This window comes from Sylvia atricapilla, chromosome Z (assembly GCF_009819655.1).
Source record: "Sylvia atricapilla isolate bSylAtr1 chromosome Z, bSylAtr1.pri, whole genome shotgun sequence".
In the NCBI taxonomy this organism is placed as follows: domain Eukaryota; kingdom Metazoa; phylum Chordata; class Aves; order Passeriformes; family Sylviidae; genus Sylvia; species Sylvia atricapilla.
Window position 1 is genome coordinate 26270639 of NC_089174.1, and position 27692 is coordinate 26298330.

The window sequence follows — 27692 nt, forward strand, 5'->3', positions numbered from 1 at the left end:
ACGCAGAATTTTGCAGCAGTGTTGTGATATGAGCTTAAACATTCAGGCCTCCAGTCATAGTATTTATAACATAGTATTTATTTATGATGCACTCAAGGGAAGAGTCTTCTAACCCAATTGGTTGTAGTTAGGCACAGCAACTACTACTGGTTTGGTTTATTTTGGTTTAAATACTGATGTTTACTTGAAGTTCTTAAGACCTTAATATGAAACCATTCTACTTTCACCTCTAAGATTTGTAAGCAGGTTGAGCAAATGTTATAACTGATTCTGCCCGTGTGCATGTACAAACAACTTCAATATAAATCACACTATATAAAAACTCTTTTGGCACTTGCAGTTGCATCATTTGGTCTTGATTAACTTAATCCTACTTAAGTCCAGCCAATGTTAGAGTTAGGATAAATTACCTGCAGCTATAAGTGGAAGATTTGAATTATCTGTCTGTTTTCAGAAAGTCTAGTAAGGTGTTGGTCATATAGTCACAGTTTTTTTTTTCCCCCACCAGGAACAAAGGAGAGTCATGTCAAAAGGCGTGGAGATCCCCCAGCTCATGACACTGTCTGGGCACAATGGGGCTTCAGCCCATAAGACAATTACACTTGCAAAGATTTGCATTCTTGGGCATGGCACTGTGCCAGCAGACACATGCCCACGTGTCTTGCACTCCACAGCAAGCTTCTGTCTGGTCAGCTTAGACCAGAGACACAACAAGCTGGTGCCCAGGTGCTTCTGCCCATGGTCCACCCTTGGTGATACCATGTTTCCTAGTACAGTGCTGAGGACACTAAAAAATCTTTAAGAAAATCTCACATGCTCAAGTCTATACATGAAGATATCTTTTAAGGTAATTTCAAGTTTTGACACTTTGACCTAGACAAAATATTTAAATTCATCAGCAAAAGAGTGGGAAAGTCCAGAGCACAACATGTGTGTGAAAATTATTAATTCTGAATGCTATAATTTTTTAATGTGTTGTCCATGACTTTCTGTGAGATGTCCATGACTTATCATCAGACAGCACCAGCACAAAAACTTAGTAATAGATCAGCAGTGCAATGCTGCAATGCTCATGAGACAAGTCTAGCCTGGTTTGTGAGAGTGCTAAAATTTCCTGTAATCTTTGAGAACAAAGAGAAAGAATAGCAGTAATCTTCTACAACACTCACAGGCAGAGAAAGCCCTGGCTTTTCCTCCAAAACCGTTGGCATTACACTGCCTTGCAGTCCTATTTTTCATCTTCTTCAAATACGTTGTTTTAGCAGCCTACATCTCTCTGTTGTCCCAATTTTTCCTGTGATCTAAAGGCCTGCTTTTTCAGCCTATATAGATGCTTGAATTTGCTGAGAAAAAGACATCCAGCTCTCTGATTTTTACATTGAGACTTTCAAAGGGTGTGAAGGGGGGAGAAATTCAGTCAACCTTTCAGTCTGTGGCAATATCATCCTTGGATGCTGAACTACAAAGTCTTTCTTATACAAAAACTTCTCAACATTTCTCAATCCTGTTAGCTATTTACCAGATAAGCTAATACCACATTGCAATGAATGTCTGTAGCATTATTTTAATAAAACAGTGGAATTAACTGTAGAAATATTAATGTACATCCAGACCAACTTTGCTTTTGAAAGAGAATTTTTTTCTACATTTAATATCAGATCACAACTAGAATGGATTCTCTCAACAGCAAGCTTAGGGTTAATTCTCCAAATAAATCAAATCACCATCATTACAGAAGGAAAATGCCAAGATGTTTGTTCCCTTTGTAGGAAACCCTAAAATAAAAGGATGTCCTTTTGCACAAAAACCACAGGAATAATTTTTATATCAGATTTTTACAGTAACAAATAATAAATTAAATGAGAATTTAATTTTAAACAAATAGAAAATAATAAAACAAAAGTAAGAAAAGTTAAAAATTAGTGAAACAGACACAATGGTGGTCCATATAGGCACTAAGTTGTCTATAATCATAAATTATTGTCTAGACAATAAATCGTCTTGTCTTAACTATCACTGTAGCCAGCTATTTTCTCTGCAGATAGATCAGCAATGTTAAATTCTTGATGCCTTTCATCCCTTAAAACAGACAAATGAAAGTCAAACACGGCAGAGAGAGGAGCATTTCTCCTAACCTGCCTGCCAGCCAGTGGCTGGGCACACGACAGGAGAAGTGTTCTGCTCAGATTCAGAGAGGGCAGGACGCACAAACTTCTCCAGTGGTTATCCCTGTTATTTCCAATTGTGATTGATAGCCTCCTGAGAGGCATTGCTAACTACTTCTGACCATAAATACAGCCACTGCAACATGCAGGCCATAGGGTGTAAATGACTAGTGTAAAGTATAATATGTGGACCTATGAGGTTTCAGAAGAGATAAGTAATAATGTGGAAGAACTATAAATTAAGAATGATGGATTAAGGAGAGTAAGACTCTAACAAAGTCTTTAAAGTGATCCAAAATAGCAGATACTGCATCTTTGAATGAGACACCATCCGATTTGTCTTGGCAGCAAACGATAAAATTGCACACAAATTAGCCTTTCAAAAGTAAAAAAAAATCAGTTTTAGATAATGAGGAAAAACTTCTGCAATGCTACTGCCACTGGATCATGTCACTTTCGTGTAACTTGGGCATGAAAATTAACATCTTATTGAATAAACAAGAACTCACAGAGGTTAAGAAAAGAGACAGACAAATACAGTCTTTGGAGGAAAGGGAGGCTCCAGACCTCAGCCTGACCTTCAGCCATCTTTTGTTGGGAATGGCAGACCCCAAGGTCAAAGAGCTACTCAGCCAGTCACAGTCTGAGCCCACCCAGGCTCAGATATATAGCCTACTCTAATGCAGGCTCTGCCATTTGCTGGGCTACAGACACCCCTGACCCCAGCCTGTGGGGCTGCTGCTGAAGGGTCCCAACCAACCCCCTTGACTGGGCATATTGGCACCATCCAGGAGAAACAAGCAGAAAGGTTAATATTCCTAAAATACAACCTTTCATTCCAAGTGACTTGAATGTGATCTTGGTTTGATCAGAATGGAATTCAGATGAGGCAACACTGATGCAAAGATTTCATCATCTCTTTGGTACCCATTTTTTTCCTACACATTTTCATGATTCATGCATGGTCTAAAGAAGTGCCAATGCTCATCTTCGTTTTGGATATCTTTTTGATAAAATTTTATCAGAAATTGAGCTTTCTAAACTCTGACTTTTAAACATGCTGAAAGATATGCAGCAAATTAAACTCTACAGTGTTGGCCCATGAACAACAGAAAAAATTCATCTGGGTGAAAAGCTTTGGTCCCCACACAGAAAGAGCACCTTGCATTTATTGGCAAGAAAAGTGCCAGAATCAGGGCACAGTATCTAACAATACACAGGCTTGGGTCCATGAAAAAAGAACAGTGCTGAAAACACAGCTGAGGTCCCAGGTTGGTACGCTTCAGTAACTGCCTCAAAGGGTTGCAACAGCTTCAAGTGAAATTTCTAAGTTTGTATAACTTTTTGTGCATTTCTGTTAGAACTGGTCAATACTAATCTGCAATTTACACTTTTGCATGAAAACCACACCTTTTTTAAAATCAGCCTTTTTTTTCAGGATCCTATTAGTTCAGTGTAAGTATTGTGAACACATTTTTGCATCAGTTAAAAAGACACATATTTATCTTCATTAAATATTAGTGTTTCTTCCTGAACTTTCTGAATGCATGCCGTCTAGGAATCCTACTAGTCTTCCTGCTCTGAGATGGTCAACAGCCCTAAGTCATGGATGAGAATCCTTTTTTTTTTTTTTTTTTTAAGGGTTTGTGGTTTTTTCCATCAATGTCAAATCTCATAATGTTTGCTCTGAAAGACAAAGTATTTTTTTAGTGGCAGAAAAATGTCACTTTGTTACTGCAGTTGTCACTGAAATATTCCTGGTCACAATAAAATGAATTAACACAAACCCAGGCTAAAATCTACAACTCTCTCTTCACCTCTCCAATTGGAAATTAAGATGGGCTTTGTTAGAAACTGATAATATTAAAAATAAAAAAACAAAACACACACACCAAAAAAACCCAAAAAACAAAAAACAAACAAAAAAAACAAACAAAAAAAACCCAAGCAAAAAAAACCCAAACAAACAAACAAACAAAAAAACCCAAGCAAAAAAACCCAAACAAACAAACAAACAAAAAACCACAAAAACAAAAGCAAAAAAAAAAACCAAACAAAAAAACCCCACCAAAACCAACGAATCTGAGTTCTCATTTTTGTCAAAGTGATAGAGCTTTCATCTGCTTTATTGGAACAGGGAAATGGGAAGAGCATTCAAGACAGCTTAATACAGAAACACAAAAATAGGAATAGAAACAGAAAAGGAAATAGAAAGAGAAACAGAAATAGATATAGAAAGAGAAAATAAAAATTGAATCTAGAAAAGAGACTACTTTAAAAAAAATTACATAAATAGTGAGCTCTTTTTGCAAAATTATGGTCTAAAAATGTCAATCCATACTGCTATGAAACTCCTTTCACAGACTGATAAAAATTAATTTCTTGCTTTCCACAGTGAATGCTGACATGGCAACTGGCAAAAAGTACATATAAAATATTTTAAAAGACAAAAAGTGACCTTTACAGAACTAGAAAATTAGTCTAGGTAAAAACAGTGAACTTTAAATTTGCTTGCTTTATATGTGTTTTAGATGACACTTGACTTAAAGTAGTTTAGGACTTTGATACTGACCACCACTTTATTTGCAAATCCAGGGCTCCATTACAGGTGAACAACATGAAGAACAGAGCCTTCTTAAGGCCTCTATTTCATAGGAACTGGTAGTCATGACAAAAACAACTTTTTTCTACTTTGTAGTTACACAGATGAAATCAAAACATCTTTAGAAATACCCGCAGGTCAACAAATTTGCTTTCTTATACACCAGTAGGTCTCCACACAGAAAGGACCAGGTTGAATTACTGATAAAATACAGAATTGTTTATGTACATCTTGCTAAATCCAGGCAACTAATATGCAATGTAGTACAAACAACAAGTTTATGAGCTACACATTTTTTGCAAGATGCAGAAAAAAAGGTTTTTCTTTCATTCTAATATTCATCTAACTAAACACAGTGCACTACCACACAGCTATTGGCAGTGCAAACCTCCCTTTCTTCACAGCAAAATATTGTCTTTAGGTCTAATGAATGCATTTATACAAAGGCCCCTTTACATTTACTGCTATATTGTTGCTGTATAGACAGAAGCAGACAATATGCAGGTGGTTCTGCCAATCTGAAAGAGCTACTAACCTATCTTTGAAAAAAAAAAGATTTAAGAATTGTGATTACACCGGTACTGTGTTATTCAGTCATGCCTGAAGACCTCCTTAAATCAAAGCTCCTAGTGACATCAATGGCTGTCTTGTCTAGGCAAGGACTGATAAACAACTGCAGGACATCAGTCTCGGAAACTCCTGATATATATATATTATACAAAATAGCTTTCTGCCAGCTACTACTGAACCTCATGTAAACTTTGCACAAAGAACCTCCTGAACTGACCTGCATTTTAAGGTTTTGACCATGCACATTACTTTTTTCCATGCAAGTAGAAAGAAGTGTGGTTTTGTGTTGGCAGCTAGCATTTTGTGGCTTTATTGTACTTCTTTTAACATAGGAAAACTTCTAGACTATATTCGCTTTGTGACATCATTTCTTGATTGTGTCTTGCAGAAATAATTGACCCAAATCAAGCTACTGTACTCTATAACTATTGGTTAATTAGAGCTTTAAGATGCAAAAAAAATAAAACGCAATATTGACTTTTAAATCTTCAATCAAATAAATATTTACAGCTGCAATTTGCCAAAATTATTTACCTTTCAATAACAGATCACAAAAAGTATATGTACTACAGATTCAAGTGAATGCCTCTGCTGTCAACAAACAAATTACAAACAGAAGGAAAAATAAGTGTTCCGGCTATCATTACAGGCTATAAATAGCTGATGTGGTTCTGCTTTAAAGATGTGTGATCTTCTACATTAGTACACTTTCTCAATGCATAATTGACCTTGAGATGGAGAATAACCTCACAGTAGAGTGGCTTTTCTTTTAAAGAACAATGAGTATAGGTATTAGAGGATGTGCCTGTTGTCAATGATCATTGCTGAAATCTGCCTATACCACACTGGGACAATCAATTTTGTAAATGATTGCAATAATCAAGGAAATTGCCTAATTTATAAATCCTGGCATACAGCATTTTAATGGATTTCTACATTTTAATGCTGATGCTTTCAAAGCCAAATGAATTGCTGTCCAAGCTGTCACTACACAAAATGATAAAAACATTCAGTCTTCCAAGTAACTACATCTCATGGATATTCAGACCATCAGGTACATAATCACTCATTAGTGAAACCTGTGATAGTTTCCAGTTGCATGCCAATGGCAAAAAACCCCCACAGTTTCCTTATGAAAAAACCTTCTGGGAACTGAGGACTAAAAATAGTTAAGAATTACTGAAATAAGACACTGAAAACATTCTTAGTGTACCTTGTCCAGGTAAGACAGCCCACTATTCTACCCCCTACCCTTTTTTTCCATTGGTGAAAAACCAGAATTATCATATTTCTGTAACTAAAAGTCTGGTCTAACAAATTTTTGGCCGTGGATTCTGTCAGAGCAGGCATTTTTCAAATGGAAGGAGAACAAATGCAGGACATGATGCCACAGCAGTGGCTGGTGCATAATTCCACCTAAACCACCCTGCAACTCACTCTCCACATTCAACCTGTTAGTGCAGACATAGTTGTACACACATTGCTATTCTCAGTTAAACCTTAAGCAATTGATTTCAGCCAATAGTGGGCTGGCAGTGCTTTACTTACTGCTCAATCTCACTAACCTGACATTTATGGTGTACTGATTGGCCTATGTCAGTGGTGGTGGTTGTAAATTCACTTTGAAAAGCTTTGTGTTAACAGCCTTCAACCAGGCTCCTAGACGAGTATGAGCAGGCAAGCTGACAATTGCTCGACCTCCTGCCCTTATTACAGTGAGTAAATCAGGCTTTGAGCCATTAGGCTGGAGCCCGGGGCCTACGCAAAAAGGATTGACATGACTAAAGGTCAACCTCTGTCACACATGTGTAACAATTTGGATAATGGAATTCTGTAACTTATCTGGAAAAGGTGCCAAGTGCGTGGAGGGAAGGTATAGCTTGGGCTGAATTTTCCAGCTTTTATGTTAAGGGATTACTTAAAAGTCTGCACTTTAAGGTCTGTGTGCATTTGGTGCCATGGAATCTGGGGGGACCAAAACGCATACAGCAGCGGTTGAGGCAGTTCTGCAGAATACTGAGTGTCACCATCACATGGAAAAGCACACAGCACTGTTTCACTTAGTCAAATCTATATCAAATACATTATTGACATCAGGCCCGCAACACATTTCAGACACTTGTACAGATCATTAAAGTACTGCCTTTAATTACCAGTTTTGAATACAAACCCAGTGGAAATAATTACCTGTTAATGTTTGTTATCACAAACTAATTGCAATTTCACGCCTTACAAACTTGTCTCATCCAACAGTGGAAATTGCTTTTATAATTAATTAAATTAAAAGGTCAAATATTTCCGTAACACTGCCGTCTAGTCAGCAACGCAGAAAGGTAGTGGTCAAATAAGGACGGAATTGAGCTGTTATATTTATTTGTGCTCCACTTCAGTATTTTTGAATATTACATAATGAAATCTCCAAGGTGAGATTATGTGCCATGGAAAAACAGATAGTCCCTGCATGATTTAACAATTTAGAAAATATTGTTTTTCCTGGGAATAGTGTGTGTCCAGATGGGTGCATGTTCCACGCAGTCCTCAGAATTCCTGTTTTCAGTCACACTGTTAAAATTCTGGGGCTGTATTCAATTCCAAACACCAAAGTTTATTCCAAACATCACTATGTTCAATAGTAAGACAATCTGTCACTGTGCCCAAATTAGATTTATTTTGTAGCACGTGTGCCTAGACATACAATACATACGTTGTGTAGATGGAAAGAACATATCAAAAACATGGAGATACATGAAAGATAATGCATGAGAAAGTCTTGTAAAAGTCACAGGTTTCCTAAAAGAAACATCAGGGTTTTGTTTATCTTCCTTTAGAACAAAAATTTTTAAATATAAAGTACCTTCTACACTTCGGCTCACAGTAACTTTTTATGGAGCTTAAGAAAAGAGTTTGTTACTTACAGAAATTATCTGGGAAAATGTGTTAGTAAGTGATCCAGAAATATTAATGATAGAGAGCTGCTTTGTAGATGTTTAGTACAATTTTATTTTAAGGTACATAAATTAAGGAAGCCATGGTGCTGAATGTCTTTTTACTGAGCTTACATCTTTGCATGCTACTGACCACAACATTAGTGATATTTTCCCACTGCATGGGAACTTACAATACATATAAAAATAAAAATTATTGGCCTTTTTTGATGGAAAATAAGTGCAAGAGCCATACATCACACAAAATCTTCAGAAAGGGCAAAACAAGAAAATAAGAGTATGGCATCAGCTGTTGCTCTGAATAACTTAGGATAAAATAGTAAAGTAACTAAGATTTTTTAAGGAAAAAAATACTTGAATTTCCTGAAAATGACAAATTTGAAACAGAGTTGACAAGGAGTCTGGAATAATAGATGACAGATTGCTGAGAAACATAATTTTCACTTTAATAGAACGACAACATGCACATAATTCTATCCCCCAGTGCTTTTCTACAACAGCAATTTTAGTCCAAAACTGCAGCCTTGAGAATCTGAATACAAATCTATCACTTTAGCTGGAATGAGTGCTTTATTTGAAGGGCAAAGATTCTCTGTGCATATTAATTTGTTCAAAATGTCCAATATTGCTTCATGTGCCTCGGCCAGCATGCATCCCAGCGAAATGCCTGCTCTTGGTCCAGCAGAAGGCAAAGGCAACATATTCCTCTGCTTCAGTTGAGACACGAAAAGGCCAATAAGCACCCACATGGTACTTTAGTAAGATGACATGCACACTTTTTTGTGCCAGTTAATCTGGGCACCGAGGGAGCGGGAGAAGAGAAATTTTTTTTTAGGTGGAAAATCAGTTACACAGGTTTAGCATTCTGTACTTATTAATGTAACACCCTGATACATAGATATCTTTTTTTTAATACAGAATTTTGCTCATTCCTGTAAAAAAGTTGCATATGATTAGGCATTACTTCCAAAAATGCTAAACTTCAATTAAGTAAAGTTGAAATGAAGTGAAATAATATATTTTGCGTTCTTAGGCTGTTGCAAGGAAAAAAAAACTTAGACCACCGATAAAAGAAGAAAAAAGAGATAGCAAACTCTTTATCAGGCACATGAAGAGCAGGAAACTATAAGACTGTATTTTTTCATATGTCTGCCAGTAAAAGTTTTTTTCATCTAAGCTGCATTTGCAGGGAAAAGGCCATTTACAAATTAGCTGTTTCCAGAATCCACACTTTAAAGTTGGGAGTCTGAAAAATTTTGACTACTAAAATGTATGCCCATTTAAACCTCAGTGTTTTACTCTAATAGAATTTAAATGTATACCGTACACATTCCTTAAGTCTAGTCTTATTAAATTTTGATGTTAAACAGAAAGGGGAAACCATGTGCAACTAGATTAATTCATCTCCAGGGAGTAAGGACACATTAATAATTGAGATAATGTTTTCATATATGTTGGAATCAAGTGTGCCTTTCCACTTCTTTATTAGAAAACACATTAGTGGAAAATTATCTCATTTTCATCAGCAAGACCTAATTGCTAAGAAAGTCTCTGTTTCTTTGCAATAACAAAAGGATTATTCTCACTACTTCAAAATAATAATAAAAAAATGGATCAGAAACATTATCAAGCATAAGGCTGGAATAAATGCCTGTATTACCAAAGAGAGTGTTTACTTAATACACCCAGTCCTGTTTTTGTTTTAAACAAATCAGAGTTTATTTTATTTTTTATAAAATATAAGCAAACTCTGGTTATAGGAGTGGGCCAAAGGGGTGAAAAAAAAGCACTACAACTGAAATGACTAATATTTTTGGCATTCTGAAAGACTGATCTTTCCGTAACTCATAAAAAATTGTCTTGGCTGATTGTGAGAGGGACTCCATAATTTCCCATGAACACCCACAGGTGTCAAGGCCTGTTGTGAGGTAATAGAATGATATGTCATTTACTCTGCATGGCTGTACATTATGCCGTGTGGATTACATACAAAGCAAACATCGAGTGCATGGTGGGAACACTTGTGCAGACAGGCTGAAGCATATTTCCATAACATTGAACTATACATCAAATGCAATGCTTCTGATGTTTCCCACAACAAAGAGCATTAAAAAAAAGCAACCAAAGCAGTAACTTGCTTAAAAGTGTTTGCAACAGTCCTTCTGTTTTCCTGGGGTACACAAAGAACTGTAAACTCAAACAAATATCTATCAACATTACAGTGCTGAGAGTAAAACATTAAAATGCAATTTTTGGTAGTAAAAACATGAAATTCTCTCCATAAGGTCCATCAAGACCTAATGCTGAAGAGCTGATCTGTAGACACACTTGCATTTGCAGCTGTCTGGGAAATACTGGTGGAGGAGAATTGACTAAAGTCAATTATACAACTTTACAAAGGGATTATGATGAGACATTCCTTTATAATTTACAGTGATTTAATCCACACTTTTATACCATGTAGACTAAATTATTGCAGAATATTCAGATATATACTGTCACTTGTTTTTATATATTTTCACAAATCAGGTTTTGTAAAATCACACACATTTTATGATTATGCCCTTTTAATATGTTTTTCTTTATTAATTATTGTTTTCTCTGATAGATAACATATGCCAATTCGAAAGACAAAGCAAATGTGAAACAGTAATATTTCGGCTAGAGTTCAGAGTATGTGTTTCTTTGATAACAGTTTTTGTCATTAACAGAAATAATTCAAGACCATGAGCTGCCCAGCAATGCGTTTTTGTTAATTCAAATTGAATTTTTATTTTTAAGATAATTCCCTTAAAATACATGCATTCATTTTTCTAGCCAAGAGGAAATCTGTGTTGTGCGTTAAGAGTCAAGAGCAGCACCACACACAAAAACTCATCTGACAACCACTTATGACCCCAATCTGGTACATACAATAGTACTGGGTTTTATTTTTTCCATAAAATCTTTTTGGGTTTTTTTTAGTTTTGGTTTTTTTTGTTTGTTTGTTTTTGTTTTTGTTTTTGTTTTTTTTAAGCCCTAGCTTCTTTCATTGCTTTAAAACAGTTTTTTCTTAACCTGAAATATGACTGAAAATTCTTGCTTATTTAAGAAGATTTTGTCAAGATTTGCAATTTTAGTTGCATAAAACTAATTCATTTTAATATTAAATTTGGAATGTAAATATTTATGGAAAAATTATCTGACTCCACTAATTTTATCTGAATTTCAATATTTTATGTAATGTGTGCATCTGACAAGCTCATTTTTCTGTTAATTAGAATAGTCTAAATCACAATACCCATCTTAACAATTAGAGCCTCTAACATCATTATAAAACGTTATATAAAAAATATTTGATTGATAACATATCCCAAAACAGTGTTATTATAACAATTGTTCCTCCGGTTAGTTTTGTAGGAACAGATTTAAATCCAAATTATCGATATCTGTTGTACAAGAGAAATTCCATCTAGTCTGGAGGCAGAAGCAAAATTCCCAATCATTGTAATTCATTCAGTTCTACTGATCACATTCAAGTATGTTACAAAACTGATCTTTTTAATGTGAAAATCTCCTTCTTGCCACAATGACATTCTTGGGTAAATACCTAGAGACAAAGACCCTGATGTGTTGTTTATTATTTGTTTACACATAGCAAAAGCATAGGAGCTCCTACTCTTCCACATCCCCAAATATCTTTCAAAGATCCATTCACTTTCACTATACACACACAGAAGAGAGCAAAAACACTCTGCATCTTCATGGATTCCTTATATTCTGAAGATTTGGATTTGGTCTAGATGAGCAAATACAACAGATCTATGGGCACGTTTCTACTGACTGTTGCAGTTAGTTTTGACGCAAGCAGAGATTGCAGCTACAGAGGACTAAGCAGAACTAAAAAATTATACCTTTCAGTACAAATCAAAGAAGAAATGAATGGCAAAGCACTAGGAACAAAGTAAGCTCTTTCTGACAGGCAGGGATTATAGGTTTTCCCTAACACTTATCACTGTTACCCCTGCTAAGACAGTGACAAATATTTAAAAAAAAACCACATAACAACAACCTTGTGAAAGTGGCTTTCACACAAAAGTACTGGAAACCTCATTTAGGGGAATGCATGGTATGTACAGGACCAGAGCTGGACTAAATTGCACAAACACTAGCTCCTTCACTCTGCCAAGGGTCAGGCTGTAGAATAGGGTCCTGGTTTCAGCAGCTTTCTTGGACTGGTTGGGGGCCACAACAACACTGCAGCACTTCATCTCAGCCCACATGTGCTGCTCTGACATGATACAGCCCGTGTTGTGACCTCAGGGCTCCATCAGCTCTTGCAACTCAGGTCAAAATATAGAAAGCATATATATTGTTGTAAAAGGTTCAGAAAGCTTCTCTGATCAAGTCTCTTTACTACACATTACAGCACCTGCAACAGCCAACTCTTCTTCTGCAGACCGGTTTGAGCTCTGTGCTGTCCACTGGTGTTCTGGCTACCTTCATCACAGCAAGGCTTCTGCTTCCACTGCCTACATTTTCAAATCTGCTTACTCAGTTTACATGAATTGCGGATTTGCTTGCTGATTTTCATGACTAGTCCTGGTGCTACTACTCTATACAATCACACTCCATGTTTGCTTCAAAAAGATTAAATCTTACAAGGAAGGAAAGATACAACTTACTTCCCAGAGATGCTGAGTGTTCCTGATGGCACCTGCTTGAACCTTCTCTGGCAAGAGCAAGATTCCCTGGAAGGGCCCAATCCAGGTGCCCTGCTGGATCCGTTGTGCCGCACAGATGCCATAGGCCAGGCCAGGCACCGTGCTGGTGCACAGACACACTTCTCGGGGCAGGTCCCGGAGCCACTCCGGGATCTCGGGAGGAGGCGCTGCGGCGGCCGCGCTGCTGGTGCCCACCAGCCGGCGCAGGGAGTGCAGGGGCCCGTGCATGGGGCACTCACCATTGCGGTTGTCAGCGCACATGTCACATCCTGAGGGACAAAGAGGGAAAAACGCCATCAGTACGGCGCTGCTGGCCACCACCACCGCCACTGCCAAGGGCCTTGTCAGACCCCTGTGCTTGCGCTGTCATTTCATGGCAGTACAGCCAGTACTCGTACACAGCGCGCCCGTCTGTGTGCTGCTTAGGCTGGTTTCCCCGACCTCACCAAAGCCCTAAATAAGAAATTCCAAAGGCTGAGCAGAAATTCTGCAGACAATTTGCAAGCCTGGTGTATTCACAAACCTGCCAAGATTCATTTACTTTAACAGTGTTTTTAAAGATGAATATTTTTGACTAATATAAATAGCCCCGTTAAACCATCCCAGTGTGTTTAAGTGAGACATTTTAAAACACAGTCATAGTGCCTTACAAGTCTCTCTCAACTGCCTTACCACAGCTCAGCCCAAGGGCTTAATTGGAACAAGATTTAATTTAGTCATTATTTTAAATGAACATTCGCTCTGCTTTTTACGTTAATATGTGTGTGTGCATGCCTGTCTGTTCGGAAAATAAAATAAATAAACTAGAACCTCATCAATGACAAATTGGAGCCTACATACGCATTTACTTTCCAAAAGACTAATCTAATCTTAAAACTGAAATTATGCAGCAAATATTAGTGGTTCCTAGAACACATTTGAAATTTTATTTATTGAATGAGAACCCACGGGGTTTTTGCCTGTTACATGTAACTGAAGCCAGGCAAAAAAACCAAAATAGCATATCTGAGTCTGTGAGCAATTCCTGTGAAAAAGATCAGTTTGTTGAACTGCTAATTTTTTAAACTGTGGTTAATAATGAATGATGTGTCTCTATTTTGGGAAGATCCTACCATGACTTTTCTTTTCTGAGCAAAGAAAATTTTGGTTAAATGTTTCCACTGCACACTATTCCACATGCCACAAATGTACATCTTCCAGGAAAATGTTTCATGTTCAAGAAATTAATTTCTCTGGAGATGTGCTGAGTTAACAAAACAATGAATCTCTTGAAATAGGTTGCCATCTCCTTCACATTTCATTTTTGCAGCACAATAAAAGCTCTCATATAAATTTATTCCAGAAGTACAAAGAAAAGAAACAATAATTACAGCATAGTACTCTTGTAGCAAGTCCTACATCTTTCTCCTAATAATTTTATATACCATTCCTTATGAAAACAGAGCACAGCATTCACTGCAGAAGTGGGAGTTTATTGGTCTATGTCACAGATTTAGACTTGCTAGACTGCCTGCAACCACAGTTTTAATTCTCAGGGGCCCTGACTCAGATGTTCTTCTTTCCAAAGTGGACGAACTATGTATTAAGTAGGCCTTTTCCCTTCAGATTCTTCAAAGGAAAACCCGTCCCTCATTTACCAAAAGCTGCTAAAGGGCAATAAAAGAGGCATCTTCAAATTATGGCTTCTATGTGCAGCCTCCAGTTTTAGACATTACATAAACACTCTGTTCTGTTATATATTTTAAATTTTGCTATTAAAAACTGGTACATTCAGCAGCAAGAAATTATTACCAAATTAGACGTGGAAGCTAATTTCCTTCAAGATCATTATGCCTTTTGGTCTTGCAGAAAGCACACGTCTTCACCCGATGCTGGTCTGTTCAAGTTCCCTACCCGCGGCATCGGTCGCAGAAAGCGAGGAGACAAGCCCTGAGTCGTGCATTACACTGGCGGGTGCTCCCGCAGAAGGGCTGCATGTGAAACTGGCCCCAAGCCACCCATCCGTCACAGGCCCGGGCAGGAGGAGGCAGGAGGCAGAGCCCCGCGGCAGGACAAAGCCATCTAGCGGGGACCGCGCTTACGTCGGCAAAAAGAGTGGCTTTGGCTGGAGGGTGCAATTTCGCCTGGCCTTAACGACATAATCCCCACCGCAAAACAACTTCTGTTGGACTAAACAGCAACTGCAGAGGGGTTTTGGTCTCTCAGCCACGCCAATTAGAGGTGGATGGAGGATGGGATTTGCAGGACCCCAGAGAAGATGTTTCTGGCGAGTCCTAAAAGAAGATTATTAGACAGCAGATATTCCTACAACCATTCTGATGCATGATGAATAAAAGGCATCAAGTATATGCTGGGGGGAGTGGGGGGAGGAGGAGGAAGTTGGGGTTTTTTTGTTATTATTTCCACAGTTTGTTTGGAAAGTGAGGTATCGCCACAGTACCTTTTCTTCACTTTCCTCTAATAAAACCAGTCATCAAGAAACCCTGTGGTTTTGGCACATCCAAAGATGCTAGGGGCAGCACTGTGGTTTGGCACTGGAGGTCACATAGGAAAGGATCCCAAAGAGGGAAAAGGAAGAAAAAATCCAAACAACAAAAATTCAAACCCATAATCCGAAATAGTTTGGCATGTGATACACTCTAAGCAGATTATGGCTGAACTCTATGATCTACAGTTGGACTTGATGACTTCACAAATCTTTTCCAACACAAATTGTTCTATGATTCTATGAAACCTGGCATCTACCCATGCAAGTTAGAAAGAAAACATCTTATAGGAAAACTGAGAGCTTGAAAAAATTATGTCTAACCATGATGTCAGTTAACACACAGGGTAGGCCATTGAATTGTAATTGTTTGCACTGTTTCGGTATTTTCTAGGTGCAACCCTCCTCACAAGTAGCTGACTACAATGGCTTGCTTAGAGGAACTGTATCTCTGGACAAATTTACATTAAATGTGCTAAAGTATCCTCATGACTCAAGTCAGACAATTTCAGTGTCAGGTTCCTGCATCTGACCACCAGATATAAGTAACTTTTCAATGCACAAAAATTTCAGTACCTGCCTAGAGCAATAATTTCTTATCTTCATCCTGACAAGATGTGTGCGTGAATTTGGGTTAAACATTTTATTTCTACATTTCCAAGAAAAAGAAACTAAGAAATTGTCAAGGAGTATAAACAAACTCCATGTCACTGTCATTTACCCTTACAGAAAGTCACACATGGTGATATTTATTTTCCACTGTCCAAAAACAGTGGTAATGTCTTAATGCTTGGCAGTTACAGTATCTGATCCCCTGCTGTGTTCCTTTCGCTTTGTCCTGCCAAAGCTGAAAATTTGGAAAATGGAACATCTTTTGAAACTGTTTTGGCTAATGGCTTGTTGATGAGAAGGGAGGAATCTGTCTTTAATACTAAGCAGTATTGAAATTCTTCTTAGTTTCATGCTTTATACATTCAACTTCAGTTGTTATATAATTGTACAAATAAAATCTTAAAAAATTCTTGTAAATGTTATAAGGAATGGAAAGCATCCTAGATATATTTTACCATGCCTGGAGTAAAAAGCTACCGTGGATCTTTTCTCTTCTGTGACTAATTTTCATGTAATACGTGGATGCATCCATTTCAAGAGCATCACTGTAGGCAGTGTATTCCTCCGCCTCAGAGGACAAGGGAAGGACTTCCTTCCTATCCGATTGGGGAAAAAATCAAGAACTCCAAGACTTGCATATTATCCAGCCTCACGGCGGGATCAACAGCGCCATCTTTGTGTATACTGCAGAGTACAATGTGACACACTGCACCAACACGCTTAATAAGACATGGAAAAGAAACGACGGGGGTTTGAGAGGTAGAATGTTGTGGTCCACTGACAACACCAGAGTCTCCAAACTGGATGGTGGCCATCATTACCCACGCTGGTGTGAGGATTTCACATTAAGAGCATGCTTGTACAAGTGTGAGCTTCCCAGAGGATGGCCACACAGGGTGACAAGGAGAGGTGTACTGTGCCCTTCCGCCAGTTTTGGCCTCAGAGAGCAGCTGTGTGTGAGTACAGGGCTTCACTGAGAACAGTTGAAATGGATAATTCTACTCTCTGTAATAGCATCAGTCAAGCCTCAAATCAAGTCAAGAAGAAGCAAGAAATGTGAGAAAATTGGAGGACTTGCTGAAAATGGAAAAATAAAGGACTGCAGCCAGAGTAGAGTATGTCCTGATAAAATCTAGAGATGTAGAAGGTAAAGTCAGTGGAAATACTCCATTGCAGGCCCAGATACAGCCAAATACTTTGGAAGGAGATCAGTTTTTCTTACTTTATACCTTCATATTCTACAGATAAGGAAGATTAAGGAAAGGAAGACGCAAGAAAAAGAAAACCAAGGATTTCCTAGTGGAGCTGTTTGGCATGATTCTTATGGAAGGACTGCAATATGTTACTGTTTATGTGCCTCCAGAAAAATGAACACAGTGTAATGCCAATACTGTAACTCTGTGTGAGTACGCTTAAAAGTAAAGTAAATCTAATCAAAAAACATATAATTGCCCCAAAAATGTAATTTTAAGCATTCATCAACATAAATAACACTACTGATGCATGCTTTAAAGCAAATCTGAAAGGAAAAACCTTTTGTCAGTGAAAACTAGATTTTAACACGGTGTTTTTACCAGCCAACCAGCTGTAACAATAAATGAAAGAAATACATTTTTTCCTAAGCAATAATATGCTTCAAAGGTGCAGTTAGGCTGGATACCTGCAGTTTGCTGGTATTAAAGAAGGGCGGCCTCTGACCCTCTCTTCATAATTCACCACAAGCATGCAGGTATCCAGTGTAAGTGGCCATCATTTCACATGGTATTACTCACTTGCAAGTATAAATCACTACGGCTGGCCCTGCATCCTGCTCTGGGCCTGGGTACCCAGCTAAGCAGGAGGGAGGGCTGGAAGAGAGTACCCTTTCATTTCCTGAAGGCTGGAGCTTTCCAGAGAAGCAAAGCATCCCTCGTACTTCAGCTTCCTAATCGGTGAGCTGATATCTACCTCCTTTCACCAAATTATTGGCAGTTAATTTCAGACTGCCTCACTGGAGGCAGACTTTCGGGGGTGGGGGCAAAACACAGGTGCACTTTCCTGTCGGGTGCTCTCTATTTACTTTTCTATTGTAAATATTCTTTGCAGAGAGCGGGACCAAGCTCAGCCCTCTGACCCACGCCAGGTCCCGGACGCCCGACGCTCTGTCAGGGCTTTAACCCCTTGCGCTGCCGGCTGGCGGCACGGGCGCTGCTCCCGCCCCAGCGCAGGACTCCCAGCCGGAGGTCAGGCAGCTCCTACGGGGAAGATGTTGTTCGAGAGCCCGCCTGGGGCGCCCCGAAGTAGGTCAAAGGGCATGTCCCGCCTGCAGAGAGGCTTTCGGGTTATTTTTAAGAGGCGAGCGGGGGGCCGGTTGAGGGAGGTGGATTCGATTTTCTCTGCCTTTTACTGTGGGTATGAATGAATTAAATTTCCGTGTCAGGTATGAGAAGGGTAGGAGAATATTGTGTGTAGATAAACCTTGCCACCCTCTGCCCCTGAGAGACCCCCATATACAATGCAGAGATGATGAATAGGCGCTAGGAGAGGAGATCGAAGTTCAGTCCGCACCGGCTCCACTCTCTCCTACAAAACTATAGGGCAATTAATTGTGGCTTGTCCCCTCATCCTTCATCTCCTGGTGGCACATATCGATGGAGATTACTGCTGATGGACCATTTTATCACCCTAAATAAACAGTCACCACCTTCTCTAACCTCAATCTAATGTATGGCTATCTTCTATATTTAAGGGTGCTCGGTAACTAATGATGTAAAATAGCTAAATCATACAGGTTACCAGCAGTCCAGAGGAAAAAAAAAAAAGTCCGAATATTTTCCACACCGATCCACTTCTCAGCATGTTATATATACACTGTCTCCCCATAAATTGAATGGGAGAAGGAGTGCAAAGTGCTTGGTCGCGTGACACCTCAGTTTTACACAGCGCATTTATTACAGTGGCAGGTTGGTTCAGCTTTCTGCTGAAGGTGGAGGACTCTCAGAGCTCCCAGTGCGGAAGCGTCTCCCCAGAAGCTAGGGGCAAGCCTCTAAGGGAACAAGCTAGTCCCGCTGTGCCCAGACTCACCCTAGATCTCCTCCTGGCCGGCCGAGCGCCCCTCCCCCAGGGCCCAGAAATACCCTCGTCCTTCCAGATTCAAGGCTGGGAAGCAAACAGTCCCCAGCCGCCTGCCACATTATCGGGGCTTTAACATAATCCCCTTTACTTCCCTGTGAGTAAAGACTGCTGGGCTCTAATTGGGGTTGTGTCTCTTGATTGCTTTTTATTATTATTATTACTATTTTCCCTAGCTAACCTCCTTTCAGTTTAAAACAATTACCTACAGACGCTTAACCCACAGCTCCTAGGCGGCCCTCGCCCCCCTCCCTCTCCCAAGACCGTGCCATATCCATTGATACTTGACGATCAAGGCGTGTGTCTACAGGGAAACCGCCCCCCATCCATCTTCCCGCGGCGGCCGCCCGGCGCCGGGTCGGGCCGGGCGCTGGGGAGCGGGGCCGGGCGGGGTGGCGGGCGGCCGGGGCAGCGTCGGCACCGCTCGGGCTCCCTCCCACCGCCCCGGCCCCGCAGAGCCGCCGGAACACACGCGGGGCAGGCCGGCGCCTCTCTCGAGCGGGCGGGACCTGCCGGGGAGCGGGGACACGCGAAGAGCCCCGGAGAAGAAGGGGATGCTCGGAATGGAGAGGGGGGTAATATTTGGGAAATAGGAGGAGACGGGGCACTCGGTCGGTTGTTGAAGAACGTACAACTAAGAATAGAGCCCGAGAAGAATATGGAGGTCTGCTGGGCCGGGCCAGGAGCAGATCGATGCCCCCGCTCCCGGGAGGAGATTAATCCCGGGGAATGGGTGTCTGTGCCGGGCTGGGCAGAACCCGCCTGTCCCGAGGTGGAAGCAAGTACAACTCCAACTAAAGTAGACGGCTCCTCATGTCGCCCACAGCCCCCACTTCCTTCCTCTCAAATGGGCAGTGAGGGTGGGAGTGATGCGAAACGGGGAGTGAGGGTGGAAGTCAAGGAGGGTGGAAATCCCACCTGCCCACGGACCGCTGGCGTGACCCCCGCGGCACTCTGGAAGCCGCGCAGGGGCAGCCAGGCCCGTGTCCCGCAGCTTGTTCCCTTGATCGTGAGAGCGCTTGGAGTGCGTGGCACGGCACAGGCTGTGGTTGCGGCACTCCTTCTTCACTGAAAGTTTACTTTTTCCATTATTTTTTTTTTATAGCACGAGTTGCCCAAAGCAACTGCGCTTGGTCCCAGAAGACTGAAACACTCGGGTTGAAAGTTTCGCTCAGAGGCAGCTAATAACGGCTGGAGTGAAAGCCGCCCTGTAAACAAGTAAATTATAAGAATGTTTAGATCTAATTGAAGAAAAACAAAACAAAAAGGCGAGATGGCGCTGGCTGCCCTCTGCCCGTCCTTCCGACGGCGACGGCTGTCCCGTCAGAGCCGGACGCGATTCACAAGCGTCCTTTCCGCAATCGACCCGTTTGCTTTCCCGAATCCACATTTAACATCGCTCTCGGGAAGAAATTATCCAGGCTTCGCCTCCGACTCTGTGGGGTGCTGTTATTCCACTCACTCCTTAAAAATGTTCCCTCCCTAAACCGTTTTAGTATTTCTTTCTCCTTTTAAAATCTTTATCCTTTATATTTACAGAGCGGCTCCGAGAATAAAAACATGTAATGTCTGAACGGTTCGGTTGTCGCTTAAAAGTGCATTTCGGATTCCATTTTCTGCATGTAATTTATAAGATCACCTTTTCTTCACCCGAGAACACAAAATACACGAACAGTTTTCATTATAGGGTAAAACTAAGCATGAGGAAGTCGCTCAAAATAAAGTCGACATCCAATATAGAAAGATTCGCAATGTTAAGAAGGCGGGAAAAATCTCCACCAAACTCCGATTCAACTTTCCTCCCGCACATATGCACAGAGCTGAAGACTGTGCTGGCATCCACGTAGTTAATTAATTCATAGCAGGGTATAATGGAAACTTTCAAAACAAGGTCCTCATCTGAAATTGAACTAAACGAATCCGCGTTTTGCTTGGTCCTGTGTTTAGGGATTGCTGGTTTGTCTGGTCAACAGCCTTTCTTAAACAGACATTTGGGGAGTAGTGGTTGAGAAGGACAACAAAAATAAAGAGTTTTAAGAAAACTTAGGATAAAAGAGAGTGTTTAGAACAATTAGGAAAAAAAGTTCATGAGCAGAAGCGATGTGGTTTAAGAGGGACAGATCCGTGTCCTCTTCATGTTAGTTATAAAACTAATGAACTAATAGGAGTCCATACAGTTATTTCCACCCCGTGAATTTCCTCTATTGCGTCGTATTGACAGATACAGGGGAAAAAAATACAGGCAGAACCAGTTTCTAAAATTACAAACCTCTCATCCATACAGATGTTTAATAATAGGGGCGCCCCCTCCTATCCCCAAAGACCGTTCCAGCTGTATAACTGGCAACAGCATTATAAAACTCTTTATAACCATCAAGTCCTAAATTATTTCTGACACTCAAGCAGACTTTTTCGTCTAGAAAATCGGCTTTTCTCTTTAAATTACCATGTCATGCTTTTCCGTAGGGTTGAAAACCAAAACCAGCAAGATGTTAACGAGGTCTGAAAGGAAACTATACTCTGAGATAAGAAAGAGGAAAACTTCGCCCTAGACCATCTGATGAAAACTGCAAATTTCCCCCTGCCCAGCTCGGGGGAGTAATTGATTTCTGAGTATTCAGCGAAGCCTGGGCTTTCCAGGCAAGAGTGGAGTACAAGGCGAGACAGGACCACTTTGCAGCTAGTTACCCTGAACCTTTGTTGAATCCATTTTCCTAAGCAGCCCTCCGAAAGAAATCTACTTCCACCACAGCCTTTCTTGTGAAGCGTGCCTTTCAGGGAAGGACCTGGTTTCAGGCAAGAAAAACTGCTGCTCAAAGGTTGCCGCCCGTCTCCTGAAACAACTGGTAACAACGCAAAAACTAAAGGGAGGAGAGGGAGAGTCGGTGGATGCTCTTCGTGGAGTGAGAGCGGGGCAGGCACCAGCTGAGGTTCCCTAGCCTGGAGGGTTCCCGGGCCGGCCTCGTAGGGTAGGGGGTGGAGGAGTGCGAGAAGGGGCACGATACGTACGGTTGTTGGGGTCGCTGGTGTGCTGGTTCAGGGGGATGATCTCCATGCGCTGCTGCCCGTACAGGTAGTAGTCCAGCTCCTCGGCCGTGCAGCGGTACCGAACGGCACCGCGGTCGCCGCATTTGCCGCCGCCGCTGGCAGCCCCGCACAAATCCTTGCTCTGCAGGGAAGCGGGCGCTCCCGCGGTCGGGAGCTCCGAGCTCTGCAGCGGGCCGAAGACCGGGAGCTGGGTCACAGGCAGGGAGGTCAAACCAGCCAGAGAAGCCGCCGCCGCGGCGACGCACGACGAGGTGGAGGAGGAAGACGGAGTGGACGAGGAAGAGGAGGAGGAGGCGGAGGAGAGGGAGGTCGGGCGCTGGCGGAGGCTGTCAGCCGAAGGCTCGGCTCTCTCGGGCGGCTGGAGCTGGGCGAGGGGCCCGCTGCTTTTGAGCTGGCTGCTCTGCGGGAATAGCTGCTGCCAGTGCTGCAGATAGGCGGGATCCACCTTCAGGAACGCGGATCCGCCGGGGTCTCCGGGCTTCAGCATCGCTCTGCCTGTGGAGCGGGGAGGAAGCGGACAGAAGACGTGAGACCCCCGCCCCGCCCCGGCAGGGCCTCCCCGACCCCGCGGTCGGACACACGCTCGGACACGCTGGGCCACGCGTGGGCTCTGCGCAGCGGCTGTGCGGGATCGGCGGCGGGACCGTGCGCCCCTCGCTTTCCCTGCCCGCTCCCAGGTTCGTCAGGAGAAAAACTCGTCCCGAAAAGCCTCAAGACGAGAAGCGTGGTGGCCGGGGCGACGAGGCTGTCACCTGGTACCCGCCCCGGAGCACATGCAGGACGCGGGCGGTGGCGGCAGCCCCTCACGCCTGCCCGGTGCCGGAGAACTCCCCCCTCCGCCGCCCCGCAGGGCGCGCAGCTCACCCCGTCCCCGGCGCACGCACTGTCTTCTCTTTTCACTCTCTTCCCTCTCCCTGCGGAAGCAAACGACTCTCCGCTGACAACAGGGAGGAGGAGGAGGCGGAGGAAAGTTAAGTCACACGCACACACGCGAGGGTCTCTCCGGCCGCTGCTGTTTTCCACTCGGGCGCTGGCAGGCGGGGCCGCGGCCCGGCGGTGCCCTGCTCCCGGCGGAGGAGGTGCCCGCTGTGCCGGACAAGTCGCAGGGGCCCCGGCCCGGGTGTGCCTTACCTGAGCGGGGTGAGCGCTGCTGCGCGGGAGGTGGGCGGAGGTGTCAGCTGCCCCGGGAGCCTTCGAGTCGGACAGCGGCCTGGAGCACAGACTTGTCTGGTCTTTGTCCACGCGGGAGCGGGACGATCCTCCTCCAGGTGCCGGGGACCAGCGGGTCGGCTAGCTGCGAGCCGCCGGGCTCCCTCTGCTGTGGCTGCGCATCGCAGTCGCGGCCGGGCGCTCGGCTCGGCTCTGTCAGGCTCTGGGCGAGACACGTGGGTTTTACGACAGCGCAAAATACAAGTGTATGTGGTGTGTACGAGAAGGAGGGGAGGGATCGGGAAGTTACCAGCGAGTCTAGATGCAGAGCTCTTTTTTGGCAACTTCCCCCACTTTGTTCCTTGCTCAACTTTTAAAGGTGCCCCTTTCCTCCCTTCCCTCCTCCTTCCCTCCCTCCCAACTCCCCCAGCCTTCTACCTCTCTCCCTCTCTCCAGTTTCCCTCCCTCCAATTTCCCTGCCTCTCTTTCTCTCTCTCTTTCTCAGTCCCCCCGCCCCCCACCCCCCGCGCTCCCCGCGCCCCCCCCTCCTTTCCAACTCCAAAGCCCAATCGTCCCTAAAAGAGCTGGGATTTTCGCTTTTATCTTGACGGGAGGGGAGCGGTGGCCCGGCGCCCTCCCGAGCCGGATCCGAGCCGCTGCGCCGACCCCAGAGCCGAGCTGCGGGAGCTCCCGACCTCGCCGGCCCGAGCACCTCGTCCCCGGCCAGCCTCCCGTTAGCTGTGTTCCTGCCACACTTGCTTTTTGGCCCTCGGGGGCTCGGGTGGATTTTAAACATCTACCCTAGCTGTCCTGATACTGCCCCAGATAGTTCGCTTAACACGTGAGCTGGATGACATGTTTCCCTTTCTCTCGGCTGAGACCAGTGTCAATACAGCTGAGGGAACCCACTGCCCCAGAGTTTCTCCTTCCTCAGACCTTGCATCTTCGAGCACCACTAACACGCCTCAGTCCTCCTCTTTGTACTCGGTTACAGCTCAGTGGAAGAAGTATGCCAGAGAGACATGCAACCTATGGCGAGAAACTTCTCACCTCTGGTGACTTTTCGTCCCTACTCGGCTTAGAAATTTGCGTTTCCCGCCCCGCTGCTCAGTTGTTGAGCTCACGTATCAGTGAGTATTTAAAAGGTTAGGGGCTGCTGGCGTGTTTGTGGTTGTTTTTTTTTTTTTTTTTTTTTTTTTTTTTTTTTTCCAGTTTCTTTCCTACACTGTATGAAAAACCAGACAAGAACGATAATCTCTTAGGCATATCGCACGCAAACAGTATGCCTCGCATTTAGGGCAAAATGCACAAACTGTTCATCTTACCAAAACAGCTCAGAAGAGCACTCGTAGACAGGTGTTATGCTGACACTGAATGCGCAATTGCCTACAATCATTACGTATGAGCGTAAAATGTTTTCACCATTCTCCTCACCCTGTTTCTAGTTTGTTTCTTTCCCACCCTTCATTCTCGCAGAGCCTGGGAAAGCTGCTGCTGTTTAGACTTCGTCTGTGTCTAAGGCAGGACATTTTAACACAAATTTGAACAGGGTTGGGGCAAAAAATGTTTTGACTGGAGTAATTTTGACAAGGTCATCCGTCATCTGCTGTATAGATTGATAACACCTAAATTAAAGGCAAACACTAGTAGGAACACCCCCAGCACTCATTTTTAGGGGTTATAAAGTTGGGTATGAAAACTTTCTTTAAGTCTTTGATCAATTCTGTTATGCAATATGTAACAATTTTTATCCCTCTAGATCTATTAATCCTCTTTCTGAAGTTCTGCAGAGCTACCACTCAGCTGAGGAACAGAGGTTCGGGCTGGGAGTCTGCACCATCGCTGGCGGTCGGTGTTGGGCGCACTGACAGTGGGTTGAGCTTGGTTTTCTGTTTTCACTGCATTAATACAATGTCTCCCCCTTACTCAGCTTCTTCCTGGTCACAATTTTATTCCGCTCCATCCGACTCTTCCAATTTTTTAAATTTTTTTTTTTTTAAACATGCACATCCGTGCTATGGTTGTTTTCCTTGCTGGACTTCTTTCGAAAATACTGAATTGCTTTTCGTGACAACAATCTCAAAAGTTCGTTTTGCGCTAAAAAAATGTGTTGAAGTAGAGAAAAGATCTTAACTAATGGACTTAAGTACATAGTCATTACCTGCATTTGCTTCGAGTTGCTAACAGAAGTATTCCGTTAGGGTTCATATTCAGGAGTACTTCAGTCTGTTGCTTTTTTTTTTTTTTTTTTTTTTTTTTTTTTTTTTTTTTTTGACAGACAGAAAAGTAGTGCTTTGAGCGAGCAAGGTGGCAGAATAAAATTTATAGACTCCCTTGACACTCCGGGACCCTGCCGAACCAGAGGACGGGAAGAAGGAAAGAAGGCTGGCCGTCTTTGCCGGTCCCCGGGCCGTGCGGACGGCGGGGAGGGAGCCGGTCCCCCAGCTCTGCCCGCGGCTCCGGCCGGTCACTCACTGGGGCGGCGGCGGCGGGGCCGGGGGCACACTCCGCCTTGGCGTTTGGCTTTTGTCCTTAGCGACAATAAGCCCCGCTACGCCGGGTCCACTCGACCCAGTGTGGAAATGGAGAAAAGCGCCCGGGAGAAGGTCGGAGAGCCGCGGGTCTGCACCATCGCCCAGCGGCGGGCGGGGAGAGCGGCGCTCCCTGCGCCGGGCCGGCGGGAAAGGCAGCGGCGTGTCCCGCCGGGGCAGAGGACAGACGCTCCAAAACCTCGCCGCTCCAGGCCCCTTCACTCCCTCGGGAAGAGCATAGCAGGCAGATCCGCCAGCAGGGCCCGCAGCCCTGAACTCGCACTTCCCCGGGGTGGCTTTAGCCAACCCTGACCTCTGGTCTCGCTTCCCCAAGCAGAGCGGTTTGTGCGCGTCCCTTCTTGTCTCTCCCGAGTTGGTCTGTTTGCTACTATTTCTTGGGTTTGATTTTGTTGTGAAGGGTTTTCCAAAGTAATTTGAAAATTTATTTTATTTCTTTGCTCCTGGATGTAAAGATGAGAGGGGAAAAAAAGAAATGAGGCTTTAACTACTGCCACCTCCTTCATCTTCTCTCAGGCTTTTTCATTATTTAGAGGATGAGTGCTGAAACAAATCACATTGACCGTTTAGAAGGCGATCAAACCTTTATAAAAATCCATCGCCTACGAATTGATTGGTGAATATTTGCTAGGAATTTGTTCAAAAGAAATAAATAAGGAGGGTAAGTGTATTAAATGCAAAGAGGGAACACGGTAGTGTTTTTCTTCATTGATTAATGACCTCTAAAATAAAACAAGCGGGAAGAGGAGCCAAGATCGATAAATTAACCACCCAAATTCATCGTTTTCCCTGCGATTTTTTTTTTCCTTTGAGGGCGTTTAGTTGGGTTTTGTGGGGTTTTCCGGGATTTTGTTCTTGTTGTTGTTGTTGGGTTTTTTGTTTTGTTTGCTTTTCTTTTGTAAACAACACTTTTGAAGGACGCTCTTCTCTTTGGAAACTCGAAGGCTTTATTTTAGGCTTGGGTTAGAAAAGGGAGCTAAACCCTTTTTAACAAGGGATTGAATAGGAGACACCCTATCTGATTTCGTTTGACACACAATTAAAAAGTTTGCCTTTCATATTAATTAATTCTCCTGATCTGGGGAAGACAAATGGTTGGCTACCTCTGACAGGAGTCCGATAAAGGATTCAGCAGCTTTCCTTCTTGCCCTAGGTGTCTCCTCATTCCAGTTTTAAGGTCATGAGCGGCCGAGTTAATAATTCATTAATATAGACATTTATTCAGATGGGATTCGCGGGGATTCGCGCTCCCCTACAACTCACGGTTCGGATTCCCGTTCCCTTCGAAGAGAAGAAAAGGGGGAGGAGAAGGGATAGAGGAAGGCTCTACACAATGGCTCTACGCGGACCTATCTCTACACACGTGTCTAAAACGTGGCGCTCTCAACGCGGGCGCTGCCGAGGCAGCGCAGCCCCGCTCAGCGCCGGGGCGGCCGAGGGCAGGGCGGCCTGGCGGTCCCCGTCGCCTCCCGAGCCCTTCCCGAGCTGAAGCCAGGCGCAGGCCTCCCCCTTCTACTTCCCTGGAATCACCAAGCGGCCGAAGCGCGACCAGAGTCGGTGAAATTGCCCGGAAAAAGCCGCTGGCAGCGCGCCCCGGGGCCGGGCCCGGGGGGCGGCTCGAAAAGGGCTGCGGGGGAGCGACCGGCAGCCGGGGGTCGCTGTGGGGGTGGCGGGGGGTGTCACGGGGGTGTCGGAGGGTGTCGAGAGGTGTGAGGGAGGTGTCAGGGGGTGTCAGGGGGTGCCGGGGGGTGTC

At 43.4% G+C, this 27692-nt stretch overlaps 1 protein-coding gene across 1 annotated transcript in view; it reads right to left on the reverse strand.

Moving 5' to 3' along the window:
* Positions 1–22728, reverse strand: part of PRDM6 (PR/SET domain 6) — a 75171-nt gene extending 52443 nt beyond the window's left edge. The window contains exons 1-2 of the mRNA XM_066339857.1: positions 22203–22728; positions 12947–13254 (exon numbers count right to left, since the gene is read on the reverse strand). Of these exons, the coding sequence (XP_066195954.1) occupies positions 12947–13254; positions 22203–22728 (834 nt within the window). The remainder of the gene's footprint in view (positions 1–12946; positions 13255–22202) is intronic.
* Between the last annotated feature and the right edge of the window lie 4964 nt (positions 22729–27692).